At 42.5% G+C, this 24,461-nt stretch overlaps 2 protein-coding genes across 4 annotated transcripts; both read right to left on the bottom strand.

Annotated features, from left to right (window-relative positions):
• Positions 1–426: 426 nt before the first annotated feature.
• slc16a13 (solute carrier family 16 member 13) lies at positions 427–12,169 on the bottom strand. 3 transcript variants are annotated; one of them, XM_083676801.1, is made up of 7 exons: positions 12,136–12,169; positions 9,886–9,935; positions 7,433–7,648; positions 6,981–7,124; positions 6,602–6,858; positions 5,049–5,580; positions 427–3,122 (listed from the first exon to the last, which is right to left on the bottom strand). In XM_083676801.1, the coding sequence occupies exons 3-7, from the start codon at positions 7,644–7,646 to the stop codon at positions 2,800–2,802; spliced, it is 1,470 nt and encodes a 489-aa protein (XP_083532927.1). In that variant the 5' UTR covers positions 7,647–7,648; positions 9,886–9,935; positions 12,136–12,169; the 3' UTR covers positions 427–2,799. The 3 variants fall into 3 exon arrangements, with proteins under 3 accessions (XP_083532927.1, XP_083532926.1, XP_083532928.1); XM_083676800.1 differs by lacking the exon at positions 12,136–12,169 and adding an exon at positions 10,807–10,900; XM_083676802.1 differs by lacking the exon at positions 12,136–12,169 and adding an exon at positions 10,807–10,900 and having other exon boundaries at positions 2,826–3,122; positions 5,054–5,580.
• Positions 12,170–13,592: 1,423 nt separating this feature from the next.
• Positions 13,593–19,481, bottom strand: bcl6b (BCL6B transcription repressor). The gene is made up of 12 exons (XM_083664869.1): positions 19,408–19,481; positions 18,934–19,011; positions 18,486–18,706; positions 17,767–18,009; positions 17,328–17,513; positions 17,004–17,181; positions 16,551–16,774; positions 16,277–16,383; positions 15,837–15,977; positions 15,577–15,707; positions 15,182–15,319; positions 13,593–14,955 (listed from the first exon to the last, which is right to left on the bottom strand). Exons 3-12 carry the CDS (start codon positions 18,704–18,706, stop codon positions 14,815–14,817), a joined length of 1,710 nt encoding a protein of 569 aa, XP_083520995.1. The 5' UTR covers positions 18,934–19,011; positions 19,408–19,481; the 3' UTR covers positions 13,593–14,814.
• Between the last annotated feature and the right edge of the window lie 4,980 nt (positions 19,482–24,461).

Here is a 24,461-nt window from a genome sequence, read left to right as displayed (position 1 = left end):
GCACCACAATCCTCCATCAATGTATCATCCACTTATACATTACAAAACATATATTGTGTTGTTAGTATGTGTATGGTACTATTAAATGAGTCAAATTTACAGATTTTAGAATATACAGTATGTCATATGAAAGTTATACCCCATGTTTGCATTTCTCAGCCCCTGGGGCTTTTTCTATTCACTGGACCACATTGCAGGATGATTCTGGATTCTGGATATTTATGCTGTGTTAATATGACAGTATTTGAAGGCACATGGCAGAGCTTATTATTGTACTTATTGTGCCAAGGACTCTGAATTCACCAGTCAATGTCAAGGACAAGCGAGTACAGGGACAAATACATTGTTGTTGGACTTTACAGAACATAGTGTTCTACTTTTAACACATTCCTCAGGAAGAGTAACACATAATAACATCAAGGCAGAAACTGAAAATACCGTTTTTTATTAAACCAGTATACAAAACATAATCACTTAATGTGTGTAGTACACACTATCCTAGATACCAATATAGGTCTACATGATAGATGTATTTTTCAAGATGGCTGAAGGGAATATAGTAACATTTCAGAAGGTCAAGAATGTCAACTGTGTTACTGAGACTGTGGCTGTGGGGAGAGCAAGAGTGCTCCAATGGTTCCACCATGTTCAAACTGACAAAGTGTCATGCTTGAAACTCTAAGTAAGTCTAACCTTGGTATTATGACTGAGTTATATACTCTAGGTAGGCCTATAAGTTAATTTAGCTTTGTGCAAGAGGACACAAAAGTCATACAAAAGTTTTAATTTCCGCATATGACAGTAGCATATACTTGTCTTTTTGGTCTATAGATAATGGAAACAATAATCATTTGGTGGTTTCAGTTTTGTTTGTCTTGGGGAGCTGAGAGCTCCAGCTCTATGGATGCTATAGCAGTGCGTTTCTCTCTCTCGGTAGGGAGACAGGGAGGGTTTGGGGCCACCATAGTTTGCTTGCTGGCTCTAGGAATTAAGGCTCACATGTTGAGGTTTACCATACCCATGTCTGGGGTTATGATACTTCTTACCACAAGCCCCACGCTCCTGCGAACAAGCTAAATGCTAGCCCTCCCAAAGGCTATTCACTTTGAGGAGATCAAAGGGGAGGACTTTGGTGTTTACCTAGCTCAATGGCCAAAGACAGAGGCTTTTCAGTCTATTCCATCTCTGACCATCTCATCCTACTGAGGATCTTTCTTGGTGTGCTTGGTTCCGAACATAGATTTAGCATTCTATTAACTCTGATTCTATTGTTCCCAGAATGTTTCTAGTTCTGAATAATAATGTTCTCCTTCTGTCTATTTTGTCTGTTGTTTCAAGTGTTCTGGGTCTTTTCTCGCTCACAACTAAACAGCCACCTGACCAGTATAGGACCAGCAGAGGCTACCTGATTGAGAATATCAAACAATAACTTGTTCACTGTAGCAGATAATGATTGAATAGTATGGTTCATTGTGTCATTAAATAGACACACTGTAGGTCACAGTGACCCTTTCAAGACCAGAGGCCAACCAATTAGATTATCTATTTACCCTTTCACCTACACTCTAGCTCACGCTCATCTGGCCTCCTTGCATTGAACAAAACATTGTTCCATTTCGTAAGGAGTTGATACAGTACTAGAATCATAACTCATTAATGAAAATACATTTAAAAAAGAAGAGAAATGCACTTGAAAGTTACACAGTACAAACTTGTCAGTACACTACTTGGTACATGGTTAACAGATGAAGACTGTGCACGAGTAGCTGATATTACTCAGTGGGTAGAGGTGGTCCATAGCTAAGTATTTGATTATTGGCCATGGTCATGTTTTGGAGCAACATCTTGTCATTTGATGATATCCCACTGCTGACACAGGCTCCTGACAAACCAGCATTATTTGAGAGCAAGGGTACTTACGAGGATTCCAAGATTTTAGCAACAGTTGAAAGCACAATTTGATGTTCCCTTGGTGAAGACTGTCCAAAATATGGTGTTCTGATTAAAACCAGAAAGGGACATAATCAAAGTACTGATAGTACATCAAAATAGGATGATTCCAGAGTCTCTCACAACCGCTTTCGACATCTCAGAGAGACCGGAAGTTATTCAGATACCTACTCTGTTCTGGTAACTGAGATAACATGAGAGCCGAACTGAATATGTCAAAATAGCAAATATGTATATCACATAGCCCTAATGTAAACCATTATGTGCACATTTTTACCTTACAGTGAATGAGTCAGATATACACTTTGCTGCCCAGCTGTGAAGGGAAGTACATTGCCATTGCATTGAAGTGGCATGTTATACTAACATCCGGGACCCCTATGGGAAGAGATAAGGGTAGGGTAAAAAATGTTGGACGCAATAACTGTCACACTTAATTCTCTGTGATGAATGTCTGAGTTGCCTAGAGAGTTCATAGGGTTCTATCCTATTTGTATTCCTATAGTGAACAACAACAGTTTAAGTTTGAAACTGCAAAGGGGAGATCATGATCTTTCACATTGCCACATTTGAATATCATTATAATCATAATGCTGTGTGCGATATGTGCGATGACCCAGTGACTGGGTTGGAATGTATTCAGACATCTAACACTCCCTGCTTCTATTTTTGCACTCCAAGGGTGTCTCTTATGTCCCCCTTCAAAGGTATGTGCCTGACTGCTGAACATAAACAAGCCTCTGCTGCACATTAACCATGTGCTCCACAATGAGGAAACCCACCGAGGCAGGGCCATCAAATCAGGCAGCAATTCTATTGGCTGGTAAAGTACAAGGCAACATGAGCCAATCAGCACTTAGTATCATCCTCCGTCCTGCTTTGGTTCAGTGGCATGTACTCCGGGTCTGGCTGGAAGCCATTGCAGTCCAGTTCTCGTTCAGAGTAAGGGATGGTCTCTATGTGGTTGAGCTTCTCTATAACAGAGGGGGACCTTTCCTTGGGCCCAGACTCAGGGCTCAGGTCCTTGCTATGGGTGTGTCTCTGAGTAGGGGGCAGGGTGGTGCAGGAGCAAAAATGGGGCAGGGTGGCTGTTACCATGGTGCCCAGAATAAGGAAACTTCCCGCCACCAGGAAGGATGCTGTATAGTTGCCCGTCAAGTCCTTCAGTAGACCTGGAGAGAGACAAACAGAGAGGCAATTAGAGGTATATATAAAAAAACAAGCTTAAGAGGCAAAAAAATAAAGAAAGGGAGAAAGACAGTGAGAGAGCGATATCTGTAAAGGACTCTATGTAACCAATTTTATGGCTTTCATGTAACTTCATAGGGCCTCTATGCAACCTCATAGGGCATCTGTAACCTGTAAGGATTATTTGTAACATTTACTTAGTCTTAAAATCAGAAGTCAGTGGCAGTAAATGGGCAACAATTCAGATTTGTCTTTGCATATTAACTTACATCAGAGAATATTCCCTCAATCGGAAAACAACATTTGTAATTACATAGACAGACTTGCAGACAGATGCAAGTTAATGATTGGGGTTTTTTCATCTCTCATTGAGAGACCCTGCATAATAGCTCTCTGGCTGGATTGGGAGTTAGGATAAAGCTAGAGGGCTGTTTTTTTAATAATATATCAGAGATACAGCTAAGATGGCATACTCAAAGAAGAGGCTTGTAGTATTTAGGGTTGATGAAATTGGAAATGATGTAATTGACACTCCTCAAACCTTCACTACATCAAACTATACCCCATCCTCTATTGTAAAAAAATCAATGAGATACATATTCACTGTGGAATTTTAAAAAATATTCATCCGGAGACCAGAGGTTTGCTATTCTTCCATTCAAAGTCAGTGGGGGGAAAAGGAGAACAACTGTTATTGTGTCTATCAACAACAGGACAAGCAACAACCATGCCTTTACACTCTATGTAACTCTTCACCTTGAATTTTGCAAGTGGCATAAATCTTTGAAAATGTTAATAATTATTTTAAGACTGCAGTCAATTACAGGAGGTGGTAAAACATCCTCATAAAATTTGAGACCTCACGACAGCATCGGATCATGAAAAAGTGGTATACACCCCTCAAAAAAGGTTTTGTACAACAGAGGGGATTGTCAATTATGCTACCCATGGGGATTATTTTTATTTTTTTAACAAATGTTGGTGAGAAAAAAAAGAGCAACATTTTTTTAGAGGACAATAATCTGATACCTAAAATGTGAGTGGATTCCCCTCTAATAATGGAAAAACAAAAAAACTAAATTATTTGTGTTTTTATGTTGATATCACATAGGGCTTCTTTGTAACTTGTTTTCTATAATAGTGCTAATATTTCACATGGTTAACTTTAGAGTTAGGTTTAGTTTTTATGAAAGTTATTTTTGGTAGCTTTGAGAACAAAGACATAGAGGACTAATCACGTTACATAATCAAAAACTATCACCGAGTAATTCCTACATGATAACAAAACAGGTGACAGAGTCCCTACTTTACAGGCAGAGAGAGACAGAAAGAGAGAGAGAGAGAGAGAGAGAGAGAGAGAGAGAGCAAGAGCGAGAGAGAAAGTAGGCATTGAGGAGTGGAGCAGGAGTGCATTCCATAATCGCCCCAGTGCCCTAACCCACAATAACTCACTATTATTGCCTCAGTTAATGTTAATAGTCATAAAAGGAGTCATTTAACACTGTGTGTGGAGGGGAGGAATGGTGGAAGACTAGAAGTAAATAACCAGAGATAGAAAGAGAGAGCATGGGGTAGCATTTGCAAACCAGAAAGAATGCAATGGGTCTCCTTAGTGTAATGAATTGGTTTAGCATAGTCAATCATTGACTGGTTTTGACACCACTATGTCTGCCTGTTGACATTCTTGACAAGTCAACTAGTTGGAGGAAAGGAACTTCCCAAGGTCTTAACCTCAACAATTAGTGGTCTGAAAAAATCAATAGCTTTGAAGTGTCACTAAAGCCATAGATAACTAATTCCCTCAGCCACTAGACCTGAACCGGACACACTAGCCGCCATATTCAGGGCTCCAAGGGCCACTTGAATTGAAACAACCCCCCCCACCCCCTCCCCCCATGGCCCTGTTTCACCTGACAGCGGAGCCCCCAGCAGCCCCCCGATGCTCTCGATGAGCTGCAGCAGCCCCAGGGCTCCCAGCATGCGTTCCATGCCCACGATCTCTGGCACCACCGAGAACACTAGCGGTGTCAAGGCCCCCGAGCAGAAGCCGTAGGCCAGGCTGACAACCAGCAGGCCTGGGTAGGAGCCTCCTATCGAGCCAAGGGGCAGCAGCAGCAGGAAGAGGCCTGTCAAGCCTGTCCACAGGGATAGCATGTGGAGCAGCCGCAGACGGCCCAGGTCAGACGCCCAGCCAGACACCACACGGCCCACAATGTCCGTCACACCAGTGGCGGAGATGATGAAGGCGGCCTGGTACTGGGAGAAGCCCTCGTGTCGACTGTGGGCGACCAGGTGAACATAAGGCACGAAATAACCAACATTGAAGAGCGTGATGGCCAGGCTATAGGTCATGAAGGGCCGCTGGAAGAGGAGCGAGAGCTCCAGGTAGGAGTAGGTCCTGGCCATTAGGGAGCTGGATGGTGACTTGTCATCCGAGTTAGCCTGGTGGGGAGGGTGGAGATCGAGGGAGAGGGAGAGAGAGAAAGAGAGAGAGAGATCCATGTTCACTTACAAAGTTATAATGGCCAGCGTTGCTGGGAGGGGGGGGGGGTTAATTGATGACTGAGTACAACTACCACAGCACCAGCAACATACCAACCTGTGTTTCACTCTCAAGTAGAAGACATATGGGTATGAGTTTTGTAACTGATAACTGTTGTGTTAGCTAACGTTGACACGTCTGTATACACAACAGTAATTTATGAAATTCAATTATTATTTTACAGAAAGTCCTTTGAATGCATTTATTAACATGGGCTTCTGCTGCTAGAGAGCTTTTGTAACTGTAGCTAGTCCTTTCATTGTCTGCATAGGAGTGGACAAACGACTCAATCAGGACAGGTGGCGGTAGCTATTTCAGTGGTATGTGTAGTGTAGGCTAAGACTACCAGCCTATATACACTCACCAAACACTTTATTTGGAACACCTGTACACCTTCTCATGGTGGAGGTGGTGTAATGGTGTGGGGAATGTTTTCTTGGCACACAATCATCGCTTGAATGCCACAGCTTATTTGAGTATTGTTACTGACAATGCGCATCCCTTCATGGCCGTGATAATGCACCATGTCACAAAGCAAAAGTCGTCTCAAACTGGTTTCATGAACATGACAATGAGTTCAGTGTTGTTCAGTGGCCTTCCCAGTCACTGGAACACCTTTGGAATGTGGTAGAACGGGAGATTCACAGCTTGAAAGTGCACCTGAACAGTTCCAATATCTTGTGAAATCAATGCCACAAAGAATTGAGGCTGTTTTAAGAGCAAAGGGAGGCCCTACCCAGTATTAGTATAGTTTTCCTAATAAAGTGCTCAGTGAGTGTATAGTATATATTGATAGTTTTCAACAGAAAAAGTTGTTTTTTCACTTCAGTTCCTCTTTAACAGCATTTTCATGCTGCAAGCAAAACTTTTTTCTTTTAATTCAACCATACGGTCATAACACATTATCAAACATTGTCCTACCGCTGCCACTGCCTTAGGCCCCCCATGGGGCCGTATGAGGGCCCCGCAGGCCACCATGTTGAGGCTGAGTGCTCCCAGGATCAGCAGAGACCCCCTCCAGGCATACTCCTCCACCAGTAACTGGAAGAGTGGGGAGAAGGCGAAGGAGGAGAGGCCCACGCCTGTGAAGCCCAGGGCCATAGCCAGGGAGCGCCGCCGTGTGAAGTACTGCATGACCGAAGCCACGGTGGGGGTGAAGACGAACGCCCAGCCCGTGCCTGGAGGGAGAGAAGGGGAGGGGTAGAGAACACAAGAGAGTCTATAGACTGTACAGTATACTGGATATCAAGACAGAACTTAGATAGCCTAGAGTGAGTGGGTGTGTGTATGTGTGTCTTACCTGAGATGACACCCATGGTGAGGTAGAGGTGTGTGACGCAGGTGGCCTGTGAGGCCAGGATAAGACCCAGCCCAGACAGGAAACCCCCCAACATCACCACGGGCCTGGCACCATATGCATTACATAACGCTGTGCCCACTGGACCTGGGGAACACACACAGGGCTATTCACCAGTCACCACACATACATGAATAAAACAGGCAAAACTAATCCATCTTTGTTTTTGGCAACTATAATGAAGGCTCGGTTCAAAACAAAGCTCGTCTTGAGGAAGTTGTGTTAGAATAAAGCATATTCGTAGGATATTTTTCCTTTTGGCACACAAGCTCTCAAATGATAATAGGTATAATGCATCAATTGCAAAATAATGCCTCTCTTTTACAATGTAAACAGAACAGAATATTGCCACACCCACACACACCCCCACACACTCCTTCTTTGTATATACTCACTAACTAGCTGCTGCATGGCTACCCCTATGGAGGTAATCCAGGAGACAGCCTGGGCACTCTCTCCAAAGTACTGCACAAACTCCACAAAAAATACCCCAAGACTCCGGATTAGGCCGAACACCAGGGCCGAGCACACAAAGAGGGCCCCTACCAACACCCAACCCCACCCTCCATCTGGGGCTGCAGGGGGGGCCTGCAGCTGGGCCTTGGTCATGGCTGTGATGAGGAGAGAGAGGGTGGGGGGAAGATACAGAGTCATTACATTTGGTACATTTACCCTTAATCTCAGATATTTATTCATCAATAGTTTATTCATGAACATGTTTACCAGTACACACTTAAAACATATTGTGTTATCAGACTCTCCATTTTACTAGGAAAGTCTTATCCTCATCACACAGGGCGGGGGAGCATGCAGGGGTCACCTGATTTACTATCTTACTGATGGCTCAATGAAAGCATAAAAAGGAGAGATTCGGAAATAAAAAGGAAAGAGAGGGAGAGACAGAGAAAAGGAGAGCATACTGTAAAGTTACTATACTTCACAAACTTTCCCCCTGACACAAAGTTACCAAGGAGAGTAGTCTTGCATCATACTCCGCAATCATAAACATGACAATCAGATACGGCCTTGAGCATTCATGTGGAACACACATATGTGCAACTAAGTCCATCTACTCTCAATGATTACCAACTTCACAAAATCTTTCACCACAGCATATGGATGAGTGATTGAAACTCCTTGGGGGCAACAACAGGAAAGCCTTCCTTTAGGTCCAAATAAGGCTAGTTGCATCAATGTACAACTATAAACCAAGGTACCTCACTACAAGCCAAAATACCCCATTGTGGTGTGCCATAAAGCATATGATATATAAATATCTTAAATCAAATACTATCATACCTTTCATCCCTGACATTCTGGACTCCAATTTGAAATACCCACAATGGAGAGAACTGGGAGAATCTACCCTGTCAGCAAGAATCCACCAAGGAAATCATATTCCCATTTCCTCTCATAAATCCCTGTTTAACACCATCACACACATGTGAATAGCTCAGACCAAGATCCCCAAGGGCGGGGTGGTTGTACTCTTCAACACAGCCATGCGCATAGGAAATGAACACTTCTACATTTGTCATGTTCTTTAGGACTGCAGATATGTTCAGGTGCTATACTGTACTTTGACATACTATACTAGTTTTGACAAAATGCCTCCTCTTTATGTGATCAGCTCATTCAGATCAGTGGTCAGATGATGACAGTTATTGAGATGGAGCCAGGGGCCATCTGTCTACCATCTGTCCACCTGTCTACACAGAGGCAGTGAAAGCAGACGCAGGACTGTCTCTCCAAGTAGTGGAATAGGAGTGATCCAATCATGCCACAACAAACTTCAAGTTAATTCAGACTCTGAGGAGAACTGCTTTAGGACTTCCTTTATAGTACATGCTGTACCCACTGGGCAATAACAGGCTTGATCAATTGTTTCATCCTCTACAACAGATGTGGTGAGAATGTTATTCTTTTAAGAGCATGCAGACAATACAGAAACAAATCGAGAGGTCTCTCCAAGAGAGTGCTGTGAATGCTTGGAATATGCTGTGATTTTGCAGGAGGTGTTAATGACATCAAACTACATAAAATATTTCACACTTAATTAAGTAGCTCAGCAGTCAGAGTACCCTGATGCTAGAATAGGGTCACTTAAGCACAAGTTGATACACTAAAGTATCTCAAACAATCAGCATAGGAAGCCATGTATCAAGGCTATTTTGGTTTCCTTACCCAGATGCAGCCCTAACCTGATTATGCTCCCTTAATTACACAAGAACTTTCCAGAATGTGCCCACCTTCCTTGATGAGAGCATTGGCAAACAATTAAAACGCGTCTCAGTGTTAGACTGGAGGAAAGAAGGACAGGACTAAACTGGTCTGTGGTCATTCTGACGTAGGTCTGTGCCATGTCAAATACCTGGTGAAACTGTTTGGCAATAGAGCATGAAAAGGTCACTGTACCAAAGGAGAACATGATGAGTAATTTATATCATGCAATTTCTGAAGTCCACAGCGAATGACAACTTTAAAGGATTTGTGAATCCTTAATAAAAGCATGACTATTAAGTAATAAATAAGTTATTATCATACTTTATAAAGGGTGGCAAAATGATTATGCAACATTTGGCAAATAGCCAGATGTGAGAACCTGGTATTACACATTATTTGATTAGGTATTCATTTGCTTAATATAATTGTTTGTGAAGCACTGTATACAGGGTTTATGACGGCTAATTCGTTTTAAATGGGACATTACAGAATTTTGGTTACGACGTGTGATTGGTTATGTGTTCTCAAGGATGTCATGCGAGTATGTGTATTGGTGACAGACAAGGGAGTGAATTATGATGCTGTGCAAAACAAACAGCTGTGGTGGTAGGTAAGGAGTTCTTACCTGAAAGGTGTGAGAAACAGGCTGGTCACCAGACTCCAGTGAGCTGGAGGCTGCAGGAGAAACACAGGGGATGATGAGGGGGGGATTACACTATGTACTTTATCTCAAAGGCGTGTCTGACAATTATCCACTGTTTACATTTACATTTATGGCATTTAGCAGACGCCTTTATCCAAAGCGACTTCCAACAAATACATTTGTTTAAGTAAGTGAATCGTCTATCCAACAGTCATCATAAGACAAAGTAATCAATGCTCACACCAGGGGCCATTGGCAGTCATAATGCCAGAAGCCAATTTTTTTTTAATATATATATATATATATATATTAACAGGAGAGAACTTGTTCAGGGGGGAAGTGGGGGTGAAGAGGTCTTTAGGAGGGACTGTTAAGATGTAGCCTGAAGAGATGGGTTTTCAATCTACGGCGGAAGATCGGTTTAGTCATGGTAGCCCAGAATGGCAATTAAGCCTTCATGATTGATTTAGGCTACAATACACATTACATCTAGCCTACACATCTTCCTACACAGGAATGAATACCAATAGGTCTGTATGTTGATACCTCTTCACACAGAATTCAACTTGGCAGATCCTGAGAAGAACCCAATAATAATATCACAATTACATTACAGTCAATAAACACAGTTGGATCACGCCTGCTCCGCACAATATAGCACATCACACAAAGGTAGATCTAATTTTCCATGTTTCACATGGACTACCACTAGGCATGAATGAGGAAAACTACAGTGTCATATTGACAGCAAGGCATGATGTCATGAGATCATAGTCCAAGCAATTTGGCCAAATCAGTGAGCTGCCAAACTTTTTAAACTATAACTATCAGTACAGTAAGCTTTTTTAAATCATCAAGCAACATAGCCCTCGAATACTACCAACATTGAACGATGTTACCTACCAAGTGTGATGTAGAACCTCTGCCAGCAGTATTCAAGTAGATATTTGGAAAGTTTGACCTGTGTGCAGTGAGATGCGACCAGCTCAACTGAGACATATCATACGATTAAGAACTGACGTAGGTTTGGGCAACTAGGTACTTTTAAGACTACAAGTTCCAGTTTCGGTCTTTGCATCAGTAGCGCGCAACTCCCACTTCCGAGGTTTTCACTGAATAGACAACGCATGCGTAAGAGCACTACAGGTGATTACAGCATAGGCTACAGTTAGAAGTGTTTGCGACGAGGATTAGACCATGCCTTAAATACACGTTTCCTTAAACCAGCTTTTAAAAATAGTATTATTGAGAAATATCATAGAAAATCTAGCCATGAGAATGAGTGATTCCATAGTCTACGACCACAATAAATTAAAGCTATAGTCCTAATGTAGCCTAAACATAAAAATAATTACCAATATAGGTTGGAATATGACTCCTGCATGCGCTGTAGCCTAAATGGTCTGTACGAATACATTTTAGGATAGCGTTATTTAAGCCTAAATACGCATTCGACGGCGTACATCTGACACGTCCCATAAATGTAGCACATCAAGGAATAACAAAGCAAGTAAACGATCCATCATATCCGTGCATGCGTAATGTCAAGAAATCGACTTTCGTTATGGTCCTCGTGTGATTAATTCTCATATCTGGAAGCGTTATCCAGCTGCTACTCACCCACCTATGTCTTATTTCGCCAATTCATTTCCAGTCATCTTTTCGAGACGTTCAGAGCATTTATTTAAGATACGGGTTATCATGGAGTCGTGACCATTTAAGCCATTAGCCTAGCCTACTGTGGCGGCTATTTAACCAACCTCGCGTGCGATTTAACCCCAGACCTAGAAATTGTAACCCCACAAATAGATATTACAATAAATTACAACCACCAGAATTTCTTTAATATGCAATTACGCCTTTTGCAAACTATATGCGCATTTTACATTCGAGGGATTGAGACACTGAACATGTTTAAGCTGTTAGGCTTGCTCTAGATGGAAACAACAAGATCCACGCTAGAGGGAGGTAAAAGCTCATGGGAGAATAATGGACAATTTCTAATGGATAATTGCAGGATATAGTTTGGTACAAACCCTTTGTATAACAGTGTCAAACATCTTTGACTCCCAAATGTAAATGTAACTTGCCATTTTTTTGACAGAAATCTTTGCGTTGGTCAAAGATAACGGAGATAGAGGAAGAAAAATATCGCTCATTAAAAACCTGCAAGATATCATACTTTGTGTTATTATTTCTTGTGGAAAGTTTAAATTTAGTCAAAGTACTCACCGGAAGAAGAATCTGTGCCGGCTCTTGCCAAGCGCACTCTTTCTCCTCATCAAAATTGGTCCTCGGCGTCACGCGTTGTTGAAAGACTGATGCCTTGCCTTGGTAAAAGACGGAAAGGCATGCGCTTGGCATTAGCCCGCACCCAGAATAAATCACCGCCACTAGGAAAAACTGATCAAATATAACTTCTGGTGAGTATTTTCACTTAATTTCAACTTTCCGCAAGACCTAACAACACAAACAAGTAGGATATCTTTAAGGATGTTTTTATTCAGCGATAGAGTGCGACGGTGTGTTTTAGGTTTCAGTCTGGCTTTTTTTTTTCAACTGTAGTTACAACTAGATCACAGTGTGAGTGGCTCATCAGAAAGGTCAAGTTGAACTTGATACAATTTAGCTGCTTGAACACCAAACATCACTCAATGTAGCCTAATCAATTCTCTCCCTCCCCCCCTCTTCCTCTATAATAATCAGTATCCCATCAGAATCAATGCAAAACAAAATGTTACCTAACCTGTTGTTACCTAATAAAAATACTTGGTCTGGATGGATTTTGTTACAACCAGATACAACATTCCTAAATGTATAAAGGCTATTATCCTGTAGAATGGAGGCAAGAGGGGAGAGGGTTGGAAAGTCCCTCTCATTTCCAACATTTGTCTGCCACTCACTGACAATGAACTCAGCTTCCAGCTCGCCACAACTCATCATTAAACAGGAAGTGGGGATGACAGAGGGTGGGAGAGTTCAGCAGGGCCGGTGCCCCCTTACCCTAGGAAGCAGTGTGCTGACCCATAGTTACTGGGTGACAGTGTGGTCTCTACATTAGGGCCTTGACGGAAACAGGTGCCCAGATCTCCATTGTTTCTTCCTTCACCAACACCCAGAGAAGCGGCGAGGCACAAGAAATGAGTCATAGGCTCTAAAGGGTGACTTAATGAGAGGAAGGAAGTCTGGGGTGGAGTGGGGGGGCATCTGTGCTTGCAGGTCTTTAGCACAAAATACAAGTAGATTTAAATTTGGACTCACAGCCCCACACATTCGTATTGTGGTATTGGGATATTGATGCAGCATCATTTATTATTCAGAGATGTCAATGGATCCGTGTCATTTTCAGTTCACTTGTCAGTGTTTTTCAAACTGTAGTATGGGTAACTCCAGGGATACTCAAGCAAGCTAAAATGGGCACTTGGAATAATCTGTACATCCTGTTTTATATCTTGGGATAGCTTTGCTAATTAATTTGGAAAGGCAATGGGTTGGGTCACAACAGTGGGTCATCGTGGCTAATTCCTTCTGGGTCATTGGCTTAAGGCTTGGGCCTGCCTAAAAGTCGACATGGGACAGGACATTCTTCCTTTCACAGTTTCACACTCCTGCAAAGTCAGCAGCACATACAGTCACACCTTCAACACGTAGAACAGAATTCATACCACACATTTTCTGTGAATGGCAGTCGATTTAATTTAATTAATTAAAAAAAAACAGTTATTGTCTTTGTCCAGCAAAAGAACGTCATACAATTTCAATATCATTTCTTATCCATTTTACAGGTGCATTATCTAGCTCATACTCTTCATACAGTATACAAGAAGCTAAAGTCCTTTGCCTGCTTGGACTCTAAAATAAAGTATCATTAAGCACCAATGACTAGATATTTATCTTCATTTTAAATATATAAAGCATAGAAAATACACCACTGGCATAACAGGCAAGTCCTGCTCCACATGACACAATTGTCACAGAATTTCTTCAATACAATATAAACATACAGCACATAGGCCCCAGGCCATTGGTTTTAGTATGTAAAGAATATACATTAGTTAAAAAGCTATCTAAAGCTGACACAACCAGGATATCCTTTCACATGCTAATGATGAGATCACGTTTGATTGTGCTGTAATGTAATATGTTTCAGTCCTAACAAATGAATGCAGACTGGAAAAGAAAAATACTGACACAAAAAAACATTATTTTACTTGCTCTACCCAATACCACAATACTTCACCTCATAGTAACTTACTTTATCATTCTCTCCATACCACTCCAATGCCTTCCAGTTTTCCCCAGGTATCGACCATCTATAATCTCTTACACTCTCTACACTTCTACACTATACTTCTACACATACAGTACACTTCTACACATACAATATCAGTCATCTTTTCTCCATCCCTTCTGTTCACTCTCAGCACATACCCATAACAATCTCTCTTCATTTCTAAACAACAGCTGTTATTATAAAACACCACTATGTCTCATGCAACCTGTGTTAGCTTCTCTGGAAGGATCCAGATGTCACCCTAATGGTTATGAGTGCATTGAAATTGCTTCCAGCCTAATACCTCTCTGTAGGAGCAAGGTGCTTGGCTGTCGGTTAATAACTCTTACACCGTGAGACAACATCTTCTCCAAAAGGGCTTTTGACAGGATTCAATATCTTCCACATTCTCAGTCAGGACCTATGTACTTACAACTATTCATGAATAGATGGTTGGCGTCTCGATATAGGGGCAAAACATGTCTTTGGATCTTAAGGGTGGATTTTGAATGAGCATCAAGAGTCTAAAGCCTTGGTTGTTGTTACGGGGGCCCCTAGAAATTTCAAGGATGATCATATTTGCAAAACTATTTGGGGTTAGTGGTTGGATTAGGGGATCAGGGGTCATAGTGAGGACATTAGCAAGCCTGCAGGATGGGCTGGTAGGGGTCGGCCAGGACCTTGTAGCGAACCTTGGTGTTGGTGACGGCCCCATGCTTCTGCCTCAGGTGGAGGCGCAGCTGGCTCTTATGGCGGAAGTGCAGGTCACATTTCTCACACTAATGGAGAGAGGACAGGAGAGGCCAAAAACAAATGAGTCTATTATATCCTTATCTAACTGTGTATTACAGAGATCCAACTAAATGTTGCTTAGGATGAGGAAACATGGCTCCCCACATTTTAGAGATGCTCTCCAGTGTAAATGTTTCCGTGTGTGTGTGTGTGTGTGAGTATAGTTTGCACTGTAAGTGTGTAGTAAATAAGCAGACATGGGTATATACTCACAGTGTAGGGTTTCTCTCCAGTGTGAATACGAAGGTGGCTCTTCAACGTCTGCAGGTGACGGAAGCGAGTGCCACAGGTGTGGCAGGGATACGGCTTCTCCCCGGTGTGGATCAGGACATGGGCCCGCAGGTGGGCCACCTTTCAGACCACACACACAGATGAACCAAATGAACATCAATAAATAACCTGCAGTAGTAGTCCCATATCTCTCTCTCTCACACACACACACACACACACACACACACACACACACACACACACACACACACATGCACAAGAAAGGAACTAAAGGTTTTCCATATCTATAACTTCACTTTGATCCTCCACATACACACACAGATACACACAAACACACATCCTCTCTTTAGCCCCAGTTCCTCTTCAATGGGCCTCACCTGAACAAATCGGGCCCCACAGGTATCACAGTGGTATGGCTTCTCTCCAGAGTGGATGCGAGAGTGAGTCTTCAGGTTAGCTGGCCTGTTGAACTGTGCCCCACACACGTTGCAATGGTAGGGCTTGTCACCTGCAAGGATCGTAAATGTCAGGTCACAAGGGAAGGTCAACCTAATGACTACCTGTGGCTACAATCAACTGTAAGGAGAGGCAATTAGCTTGTGCAAATTATTTCAATTTGATGGGTTTATTGCCTCACCTGAGCGAGTCTTTGTCCCACCCAGATTGCCTGAGTATGCGAATGGCAAACAGTAGTTCTCACACTTGATTGGATGTTGGGAATGATGAGCAGCTTCTGGCTCGATGGGGCGAGGCTTCAGACAGAGGGTGCAAGACAAGGCTGGAAGACAAGGATAGATTTCCACATCAGATAAATCGGTAAATGTTTATATCAGTTGACAACCCAAGAAATATCCCTATAAACACATATTTATAACATATACATTTATATTATTTTTATTATTGCAACATATACTGTATAGTTATATATAAATATATTAGAATGTCATGTCTCACCAAGCCTGCTATTGCACTCATTAGCACACAAAGGCAATTACAATCAATTCTAAGAGGACAATAGAGGGTTGAACAAGCACACGTCTTTTCTCTTGGCTGTTGAAGAGGGAGGTTGGAGCTTACCTGTGCCCTCCTTATAGATGGGGGGCTCCATTGGGTGGTCCACAGGGTGATGATGCACCAGGGGAAGGTTACGGCCAGAAGGATCACAGCAGGAGGCCTGCCCCTGTCTGATAAATGGGAATACCAATCATTATAATGACTCCGCAAACTTAATCATGCCATATTGGTGAGGTGAATGTTGGAAAACATGGTAGAAACATTGGCCAGAAATATACTAATTGGCTGTTCCAGGAACATGCTCAAGACAATTCTTGCTCTGAGAGCGTCAACACACCTGTCATTTTGACCATGCCCTTCCCCAGGCAACACCCCCTTAGGTGGCTTCTGTGCCACATTCATCCTACCAGGAGCAGGGGTATGGCCAAACTGTTGCTGACTCTCCTCTGGCTCCTCCTCCTTCACGGTGGTTACAGCACAGAGGGGGTTGAGGACAATGTACTTGTATTTCTTCCAGTTGCAGGCCTTAGGATCAGGGATGGGCTTGGTGTCACTCTGGGTCTAAAATAGAGATCCACAACGAACACAATCAATAAACATCCTGGTCTCTCAAAATGGGCAAAATAGGCAAAATGGCCATCATGTATCACTGAGGTGGCTGTTATAAATCGGAGGTGAATGAGAATGTTAACCACTTTTAAGATCTATAAATGCAATCCTTTGGTATCATTGTTATCAATATAGCAAATACAGTTAGCATACACCCTAGGTAGAGGCTGCAGAGACAAACCATTTCGTGGTTGGTGAGGTTGCATGTGCTGGATTCAGCAGGAGAGTTTGGCTGGCAGCTGGAGCGGGAGGGGCTGTCTGGGGAGGGGGTGGGGGACCCAGGGAGCAGCTTCTGCAACCTGGGCTCATGAGTCAGGAAAGTCCCTGGCTTCAAAGAGGCCAGACTGTCTCCAGGGACACTGCAGGAGAAACAAAGGAAGTCATGTAATGATCGAACTTAGACAAAGGCACATGCAGACTAACCTAGAGGCAGGCGTACTCACACACACACACACACACACACACACACACACACAAACAGCTAGTCACATTCGTTCTCTCTCACCTGGCTGAGTCACGGCACATACGACCCTCTGCCTCTGCCTCTGGCTGGGATGGGGCTGATAGCACAGGTCGGGGGGGTCTTTCACTAAGCAAGAAATTAGAGGTAACTCCCCGTTGAAGGGCTACAGAGACTGCAGACACCCTAGAGTCCAGCTCCAATTGAGGGGACCTCACTCTCATTCTCTCGCTGTAGAACAAAAGGAACTGTCAATTCAGGTACTTTCCGCTTCACAAAATTGAAAACTTTGACCTAAAAATTAAAGCTACAGCTATGCTTTCAGTTGCTAACACAATATAAAGCTCTCCATCTGCCTAGTAGTCTCAAGCTTCCCAATTAAATGTCTCTACCTGCCATGGTCTGTATGTAAATGTACTTTCCACTGGATGACTATAGCTAATCCTGTTAGCTAGCATCCCTTTTAGCCCCCAATGCTCATCACCTGTGCAACATGAAAGCCCGGCAGGTGTCAGCCACGTGGTCCATCTGCAGGTAGGTGGCAACGGTGAGCACACCAGTGACAGTGTGAGGTGTCAGGGGCAAGTGGGAGGTGTACATGAAGTCCAGAAGAAGGGATACGCTGGCTGGGTCCAGGGAGTCAGGAAGGGACAGGGTCATGGCCTGCTCCACTCCAGCCCGCCCGGGGGAAGATACACGACGGGAGTACAGGGAGTAGAAGAATCCACTTAGAGAGGGAGGGAGAGAAAGAGATATCTTGTTGAGATTCTTATCGCGATAATCATTCATGCATGCACCGCTCAAGGGGGTGAATGTAACAAGAGAGATACAGACAGAGGGAAAATGAGAAAAAGCCAAGTCAGATGGAATAAGTGAGTGTACCATATTCAAAACAAGAAGAAAAGGAGGAAAAGTTAGGGGGTGAAAAACATAAAGAGCAGAGGATAGACAAATTGAGAGAGTGAAAGACAAGAATAGCAGATAAGGAGAGCAGGAAAACATGTGAAGAGAGAACAACTGTGGGAGAGTCATATACAGTAAAGAGAAAAGGAAAACAGGAGAGAAAATAGTAGGGAGAAACAAGAAAAGCTGACATGAGAAGAAAGAGAACAACAGTGATGGAATGTCTGATAGATGAAAAAGAAAAGAAGAGAAAACAAGAAGGATGGAGGAATAGGCAGAGACAATGTAAATTGAGCTGACCTGCAGGCGATGAGCACTGCACAGTGTGCCTTTAGTTGAACTGTGCCCACCACAAGGGTGGCATCAGTCAGGATGTTCCGGTGCCTCAGCTCATTCAGGTTCAGCAGTACATCACTGGAGTGGCGTGTGAACTCCTTCACGTATCCCTCCGCTGCTGCCTCAGTACTAGCCTCACTCCTGCAGTTGACCCTGTATCCCTCCACCACCTGCATCTTGCTCATCTTTTGTTGGTGAGAGCAGCAGAGAACAGAGGGGATGTTATAATGTATGTTGTATATCAGTACAGTTGATAACATCAGTACAGTGGGCTCATCTAATTTTGATCTTCTGCTCCTTGGTTGCATTCTGAGTTCGTCATATTGAATTGAATGTGACTATGGTTGATATCTTTCACATGAGTTTACTCACAGTGACAACACTAGTCACAGTGTTCCTAACACTGACTTACCTTGGTGCAGAAGACAGTATAAATAGCCTGCAGTATCCTGGACGCATCTATTAGGCGAGACCAGCTCCCTACTCGTACCTAAAAGACAAAAAAACATTATTTACGTATTTACGTTTAGCAATATCATACATACTGTACCTATGCATCTTACTACACTCATTGCATAATAATACTGTGTGAGAAGTGGGCCAGCAAAAATAATGTTGAAATGTCAAGTCATTACCAATTACTTTGTATGATTTGAAATATGTCATGTTTAAAGAAAAATAATATAGCCACAGATTTCTTGTATTATCCATACATAAATTAGCCCCTAAATGATACCTTTTATATGTCTACCCTAACCCTAGTTTTGAAGATAATTAATCCCAAAAAAAATCGAATATAAATTATACAAAACCAGACTGGCAATAAATTATCAAATCCTGGAATAACATCTTTAAAATGCTGTAAAATAAAAACGTCTCCACTCACCCCGACCAGCAGGGACGAGAACCAATGTGCAAGATGCTGTCCTCAAACCCCTCAGCTCTGCTATCAGGCTTTGCAATCTCTAACAGCTCCAGGCAAGGCTAACCTACTGCCTCCACTGTGTCTGAGCAGGAGTGTCGAGGGTGGCCAGTGGGAGGGGACTCTTTATAACGTTGCGCAGGAAGCTCCATACAGCCAGGGGTGCTCATTTCCTCTTTCCTCAACGGCCCACGCGTACCCTGGAAGCTTTGCAGGAAAAGGCCCAAGCCCTGGCCCTGTGCTCCGGGTATTTTTAGTGAACTATTCGTTTTTGTAGCCCCATATCTCTGTAAACTAATGTCAGGAAAGTGTAGTGTGTTTTTGTGTCATGTAGAAAAAGTATATATGAAGATCCTCAGGGAGCTGGAAGGCTGTGCAGTGCTATCCAGGAGTTAACATGACCAAAGCAGATCTTCCACCAACGCTTTCCTCCCCTTAACCCCTCTCCAGGACAAAGGAAACTGTCTGAGAGGAAGTTTGAAGAATACCTGCATGTTAAATAAACACACCATGCCCCAAATTGGAAAACTGCCATATCAGGCTGGAGTGCTTTGGTCCACACTATTGGGATGTTGAATGTTTAAAAAATGTTATAATATGAAATACAACCTTGTAACTCCATCTGTTAGAATGACATTTTGTATGCTCTGTTGCTCTGTTCTCGACAACGCACAAACACACATTGTGAGAGGAGCATAAGGTCAGCAACGGTGCAGCTCCTCTGCAGCTTGTTTGGTGTTAAGTGTTAAAGAGCCAAAAACTGGTCCGCGCGTGTCAGTTTCACACAAGTCTATGGCCACACGCACTCCAGGTGCACGTATAATATTGAAACTAGTTACTAATAGATTGAATAGATATTAAACAGCCATACAATCGATACAGTATGGTATCGATACAGTGTTGATCGAAGGACAAAATAAAGCTTTTAAAAAGATTACTGAGTTTCAAATGGGTAGTCGCAAAGATCCTTTACCATCTTTTTAAGGGCTTTGCTCAAGGGCACAACGGCAGGAGCTCGAACTGGGAGCTGAAACTGGCAGCCCTCCTGTTGCTAGTTCAATACCTACTTTTTTTGCAACCTGGTTCTGGCTACCTACCACCCAAAATTACTCAAATTACTCAACTTTGTGTTCCGTATGATGGAGTGGAGTGATGGAACATTTTATTATTTCACACCAGTTGCTTGCTCTACCATCGTATCCGATGTTATAATATCTACTACTCATGAGTATTAAAGGACCTGAGAAATTCTTGACCACCCGACCTGTCACAATCAACATGTAATTCAAACCGTATCCTCAACGCAACACTGCATGTGCCTCCACACTCCAGGCAGTTAGCTAAAATATTTTAACACTTTTTACTTTAAATTTGCTTCTATGAATCCTTGGAATCCTTCTTTGAACATTGTTAACTTAAAAGATACGTTTATATGCAGTCTGGTTAAAGTATTGTGAGTATTATGGATCTGCAACTTTAGTATCAACACATGGTTTGAGAGGGTGCTGTGTTGACCTCTTGGTACTGGAGGATGGAACTACAAGAGAAAAAAGCAAGTCAGGAATTCCTCAGGTCCCTACTCAATTTCATAATTTAAGTTTGAGAACTTCTGCTCCTTGTAAGTCAAATACAGGATGTTTTATAAATGCTAAAGATTGCTGAGGTGACAGATCCAGGTGGAGATGGATTCATAAGCACTCCTGCAGTCCTTCCGGAAGCTTCTGGCTTGCTGTCTGAGGGGAGGGACCAACATGTTATGGGCACTTGGAGGAAGGAAATGGGAGAGTGGGGGGAAAAAGCGATATGGGGATATGGGAGATACCCTCTCCTGGTTTGAAAAACAACCTTCCCAAGACTGATAGAAAAATGCAGCAGACAGATGTGCAGGAACTGTGAAGCACACACACACACACACACACACACACACACACACACACACACACACACACACACACATACACCATCTCTGAATGCATCCTGCTAGGCGCTCTGAGACGGGGATGAAAACGCCCGCGCAGGACATCCGTCAATAATAAGCGAGGCAGGAGGCAGAGGTAGGGGTAGTGAGGGGGGATGAGGGAGTCAAAGGTCACCAATAACTAAAAAAACAAGCGGAAAGTTACCTCATCTTCAGTACCGCCTTGGTTCACAATGAGGTTCGGGACATGTACACAGCTCATAGAGGGCTGCTAAAGTGCACTGTGCATTTCCTTCAGATCAAAGTGTTTCACATAGTAGAAGACCTTGAACGAGTTACAAGGTGATCGAGGTTGAATGAGATTAAAGGAGCTTTCAGAAACAGTAGGGATTCCGCTAGGGTGATGCAAGATGCAAATATGACACAACAAGCATTTCTTATCTTTGTATGTTTTTAAGGGCAGTTACTGTAACTGAATCACAAATTGAATTAAGGCGTTAAATACACTATTACCAGGAAGGCCAAAATGCTGCTTATATCATGAACCAGAAGTAAATTATTGTACCACGATGAAATCAAATAAAAAGAAACATTCATAATATACAAATACATTTTTTTTTACAATAAATGCATAAATGCTGCACACTCAACAACAACAAAAATCCAAAATTGCCATGTTTGGGTATAAATCCTCTATAGATGTGAATCGGAAGTAGAGTGTTTGTGAGGGGTGTTGAGTGCGTGTGTGTGTCCTTGTGCTTTTATTTGTTTTGATGGAGGCCGGATCAATTGTGTCTTTAGAAAAAACAACAGAAAAACAACATTTAAGAAAACAGAGAAGTAGGCGAGGGTCTAGGCGACTTCCAGGCATTGTGAGAAGAACGGAAGAGGGGGGTGGTTAAGGAAAAGTGAGAACATTACTTAACAGGTTCGCCAATGGGCGGAAGCCATTCAGTCTGTCCCATTGGCAAGGCTGTGCTAAGCTAATAGTGACTTCCCCTACTGTATGTAACCCTATCTGTCAGTGTCCAATGCCTTGATACTGTAGTGCTCAGAACTGTACAGTATAACTCTCATGTGTTCATTATGGTTCTTATACTGAACAAGACACCAGTTGGATGAAACATATACAGTAACATTATGGTTATATAAAGAAGTGCATATAAATGCAGGTCTGAAAAATGTAAGACAAAATTTAAATTTAAATTTTATTTAACCGTTATTTATACGGGGGAAAACACACTGAGACCAAGGCCTCTTTTGCAGGTGCACCCTGTCCACAATATCTATACAATTACAAAACAACACATTAAAAATACAACAGAGTTAAATACAGAAATCAATACATCATATAAAACCACAATATATCAAGAGAAAAAATCACATCTTTCCCAAAGAGGTCCTCAATCTTCACCCTAAATTGCCTGAGCGGCACCAGAACAACCAACTTAAATGTTTTTTTGTAGATTGTTCCAGCAGTGAGGTTCACCTTAACTAAAAGCGGATTTACACAATTTGGTGGAGACCCGAGGAACCTCAAGAGTTAACCAACTTTGAGATAGGCCATTTATGTTCTTGAATTTCAATAATGAGGTTATGTAAGTTGCAAGTTTATGCAGTAGGGCTTTATACACAAAAGGGGAGTAATGATAAAGTATGCAATGATGAATATTAAAACTATCACCTGTGATAAAGCAAAGGGTGCTATGGTAGATGGCATCCAAAGGTTTAAGAGTAGTGGCTGCAGCATTTTGGTAGATGATATCACCATAATCAAGCACTGGCATGAAGGACGATTGCAGTCTCCTTTCTGCTGTTCAGGGAAAGGCAAGATCTATTCCTGTAAAGGAACACACCTTAAATCTTAGCTTTTTAACAAGCTCCTCCGTATATTTTCTGAACGTCAAGTCTTTGTCAAACCTATTTAAAGCTTGGACACGCTCAGTGGGGGTAGTAGATTGATTTAGCTTTCTTAATTGATGAGGTGCATTTCTCAGTTGTCTGAAAACCTGCCAATTAGTTACTGAGTCTGAGTCTGCTTTGGCCCAGGCCTGGTTTCTCACCAATGATTAGTTCTATTCTCAATTCTAAGGCGATTAAAGGGGCATGTTTGTCTGCCAGAGATATCAATATGCTGAGCCCATGTGTTGATGAAGTCAATTTTATTTATTAGGTTTCTGGCATTTAATGTAGTAGTCCAAGCCCATTTCTCATTTTAAAATCGTCTGGTGTTTCTAGGGTGGATAACTCCCCTGAGGCGAAGGCCAATTTGCTAGCCTGTGCTGAAACTGATTTTCTTGGCCGTCTATGAGGGAAATGGATTGGGGTTACCTTAACAGGGCTAGGACTAGCGTCCCCTCACCACTTTAACACCTTCTCCATATTGTCAGATAGGACCTCTGCCTCTCTTCTGTTTGGGTGCACTCCGTCACGCTAATTAAATTAATTAAATAACTTTACACTTGTAAAAAACTATATTTTCATGAACATAATGCATTTATCAATAAATTCTTCAATTTTATAGCAATATACATGCTTGCAATTTAGGGGAATCCCTTAATTGGGCTGTTGCTTTGCTGACTGACAAACCTAATGTATTGTATACCTTAAAAGGCAAGTGCTAATACCATGCTTTGACATTCTGTTCAATGGTTGGTGCTGACAAGTGTTGACAACACCTCCTGAAAACATAACACAGATTCACATAAACTGTCTCTTCCTGTGCTTGCTGAGCATTGTGGACATATAAGGGCAAGTTGTTAGCACTATCCGGGGGAGGATGGAGGTTGACGGGGGTGTAAGGAGGGGTGGGAGGGGTTCTTGTTTGTCTCCTTTGGAAGATGGCAGGGGGACAGGAATAAAAAGAAAAAAAGAAAAACAATGGGCAACAAAAACAATAAAGCAGAATACTGAAAAAGAGCTTCCTTTGAAGCAGTGTGCCTGGCTCTATGTGGGGTGGGAGGAGATACCTCGCAAAGGTTGGGGGATTGGCCTCTCCTGGGCTCAAATACAAAAAGAGAGAAAAAGAGAAAAACTCAGTTCTAGCAGGGGAGAAATGGAAAGACTTATTTGAAACAAGTGTACAGTAAACATGTTATCT

Source organism: Argentina silus, assembly GCF_951799395.1.
Source record: "Argentina silus genome assembly, chromosome: 1".
NCBI classification, from domain to species: Eukaryota; Metazoa; Chordata; class Actinopteri; order Argentiniformes; family Argentinidae; genus Argentina; species Argentina silus.
The sequence above is the reverse complement of the archived record's forward strand: the minus strand, read 5'-3'. Positions and strand labels throughout refer to the sequence as shown.

Coding starts and splice junctions, on each gene's coding strand:
- slc16a13 (XM_083676801.1), bottom strand. CDS start 7,646: ATGACCAAGGCCCAGCTGCAGGCCCCCCCTGCAGCCCCAGATGGAGGG. Junction 5,581..6,601: donor GGCCTAAGGCAGTGGCAGCG/GTAGGACAATGT, acceptor CCTCCCCACCAG/GCTAACTCGGATGACAAGTC. Junction 3,123..5,048: donor GCTGGGGGCTCCGCTGTCAG/GTGAAACAGGGC, acceptor GTCTCTCTCCAG/GTCTACTGAAGGACTTGACG.
- bcl6b (XM_083664869.1), bottom strand. CDS start 18,706: ATGAGCAAGATGCAGGTGGTGGAGGGATACAGGGTCAACTGCAGGAGT. Junction 17,182..17,327: donor ATGTGCCGTGACTCAGCCAG/GTGAGAGAGAAC, acceptor TTTCTCCTGCAG/TGTCCCTGGAGACAGTCTGG. Junction 15,708..15,836: donor TGGGACAAAGACTCGCTCAG/GTGAGGCAATAA, acceptor CGATCCTTGCAG/GTGACAAGCCCTACCATTGC.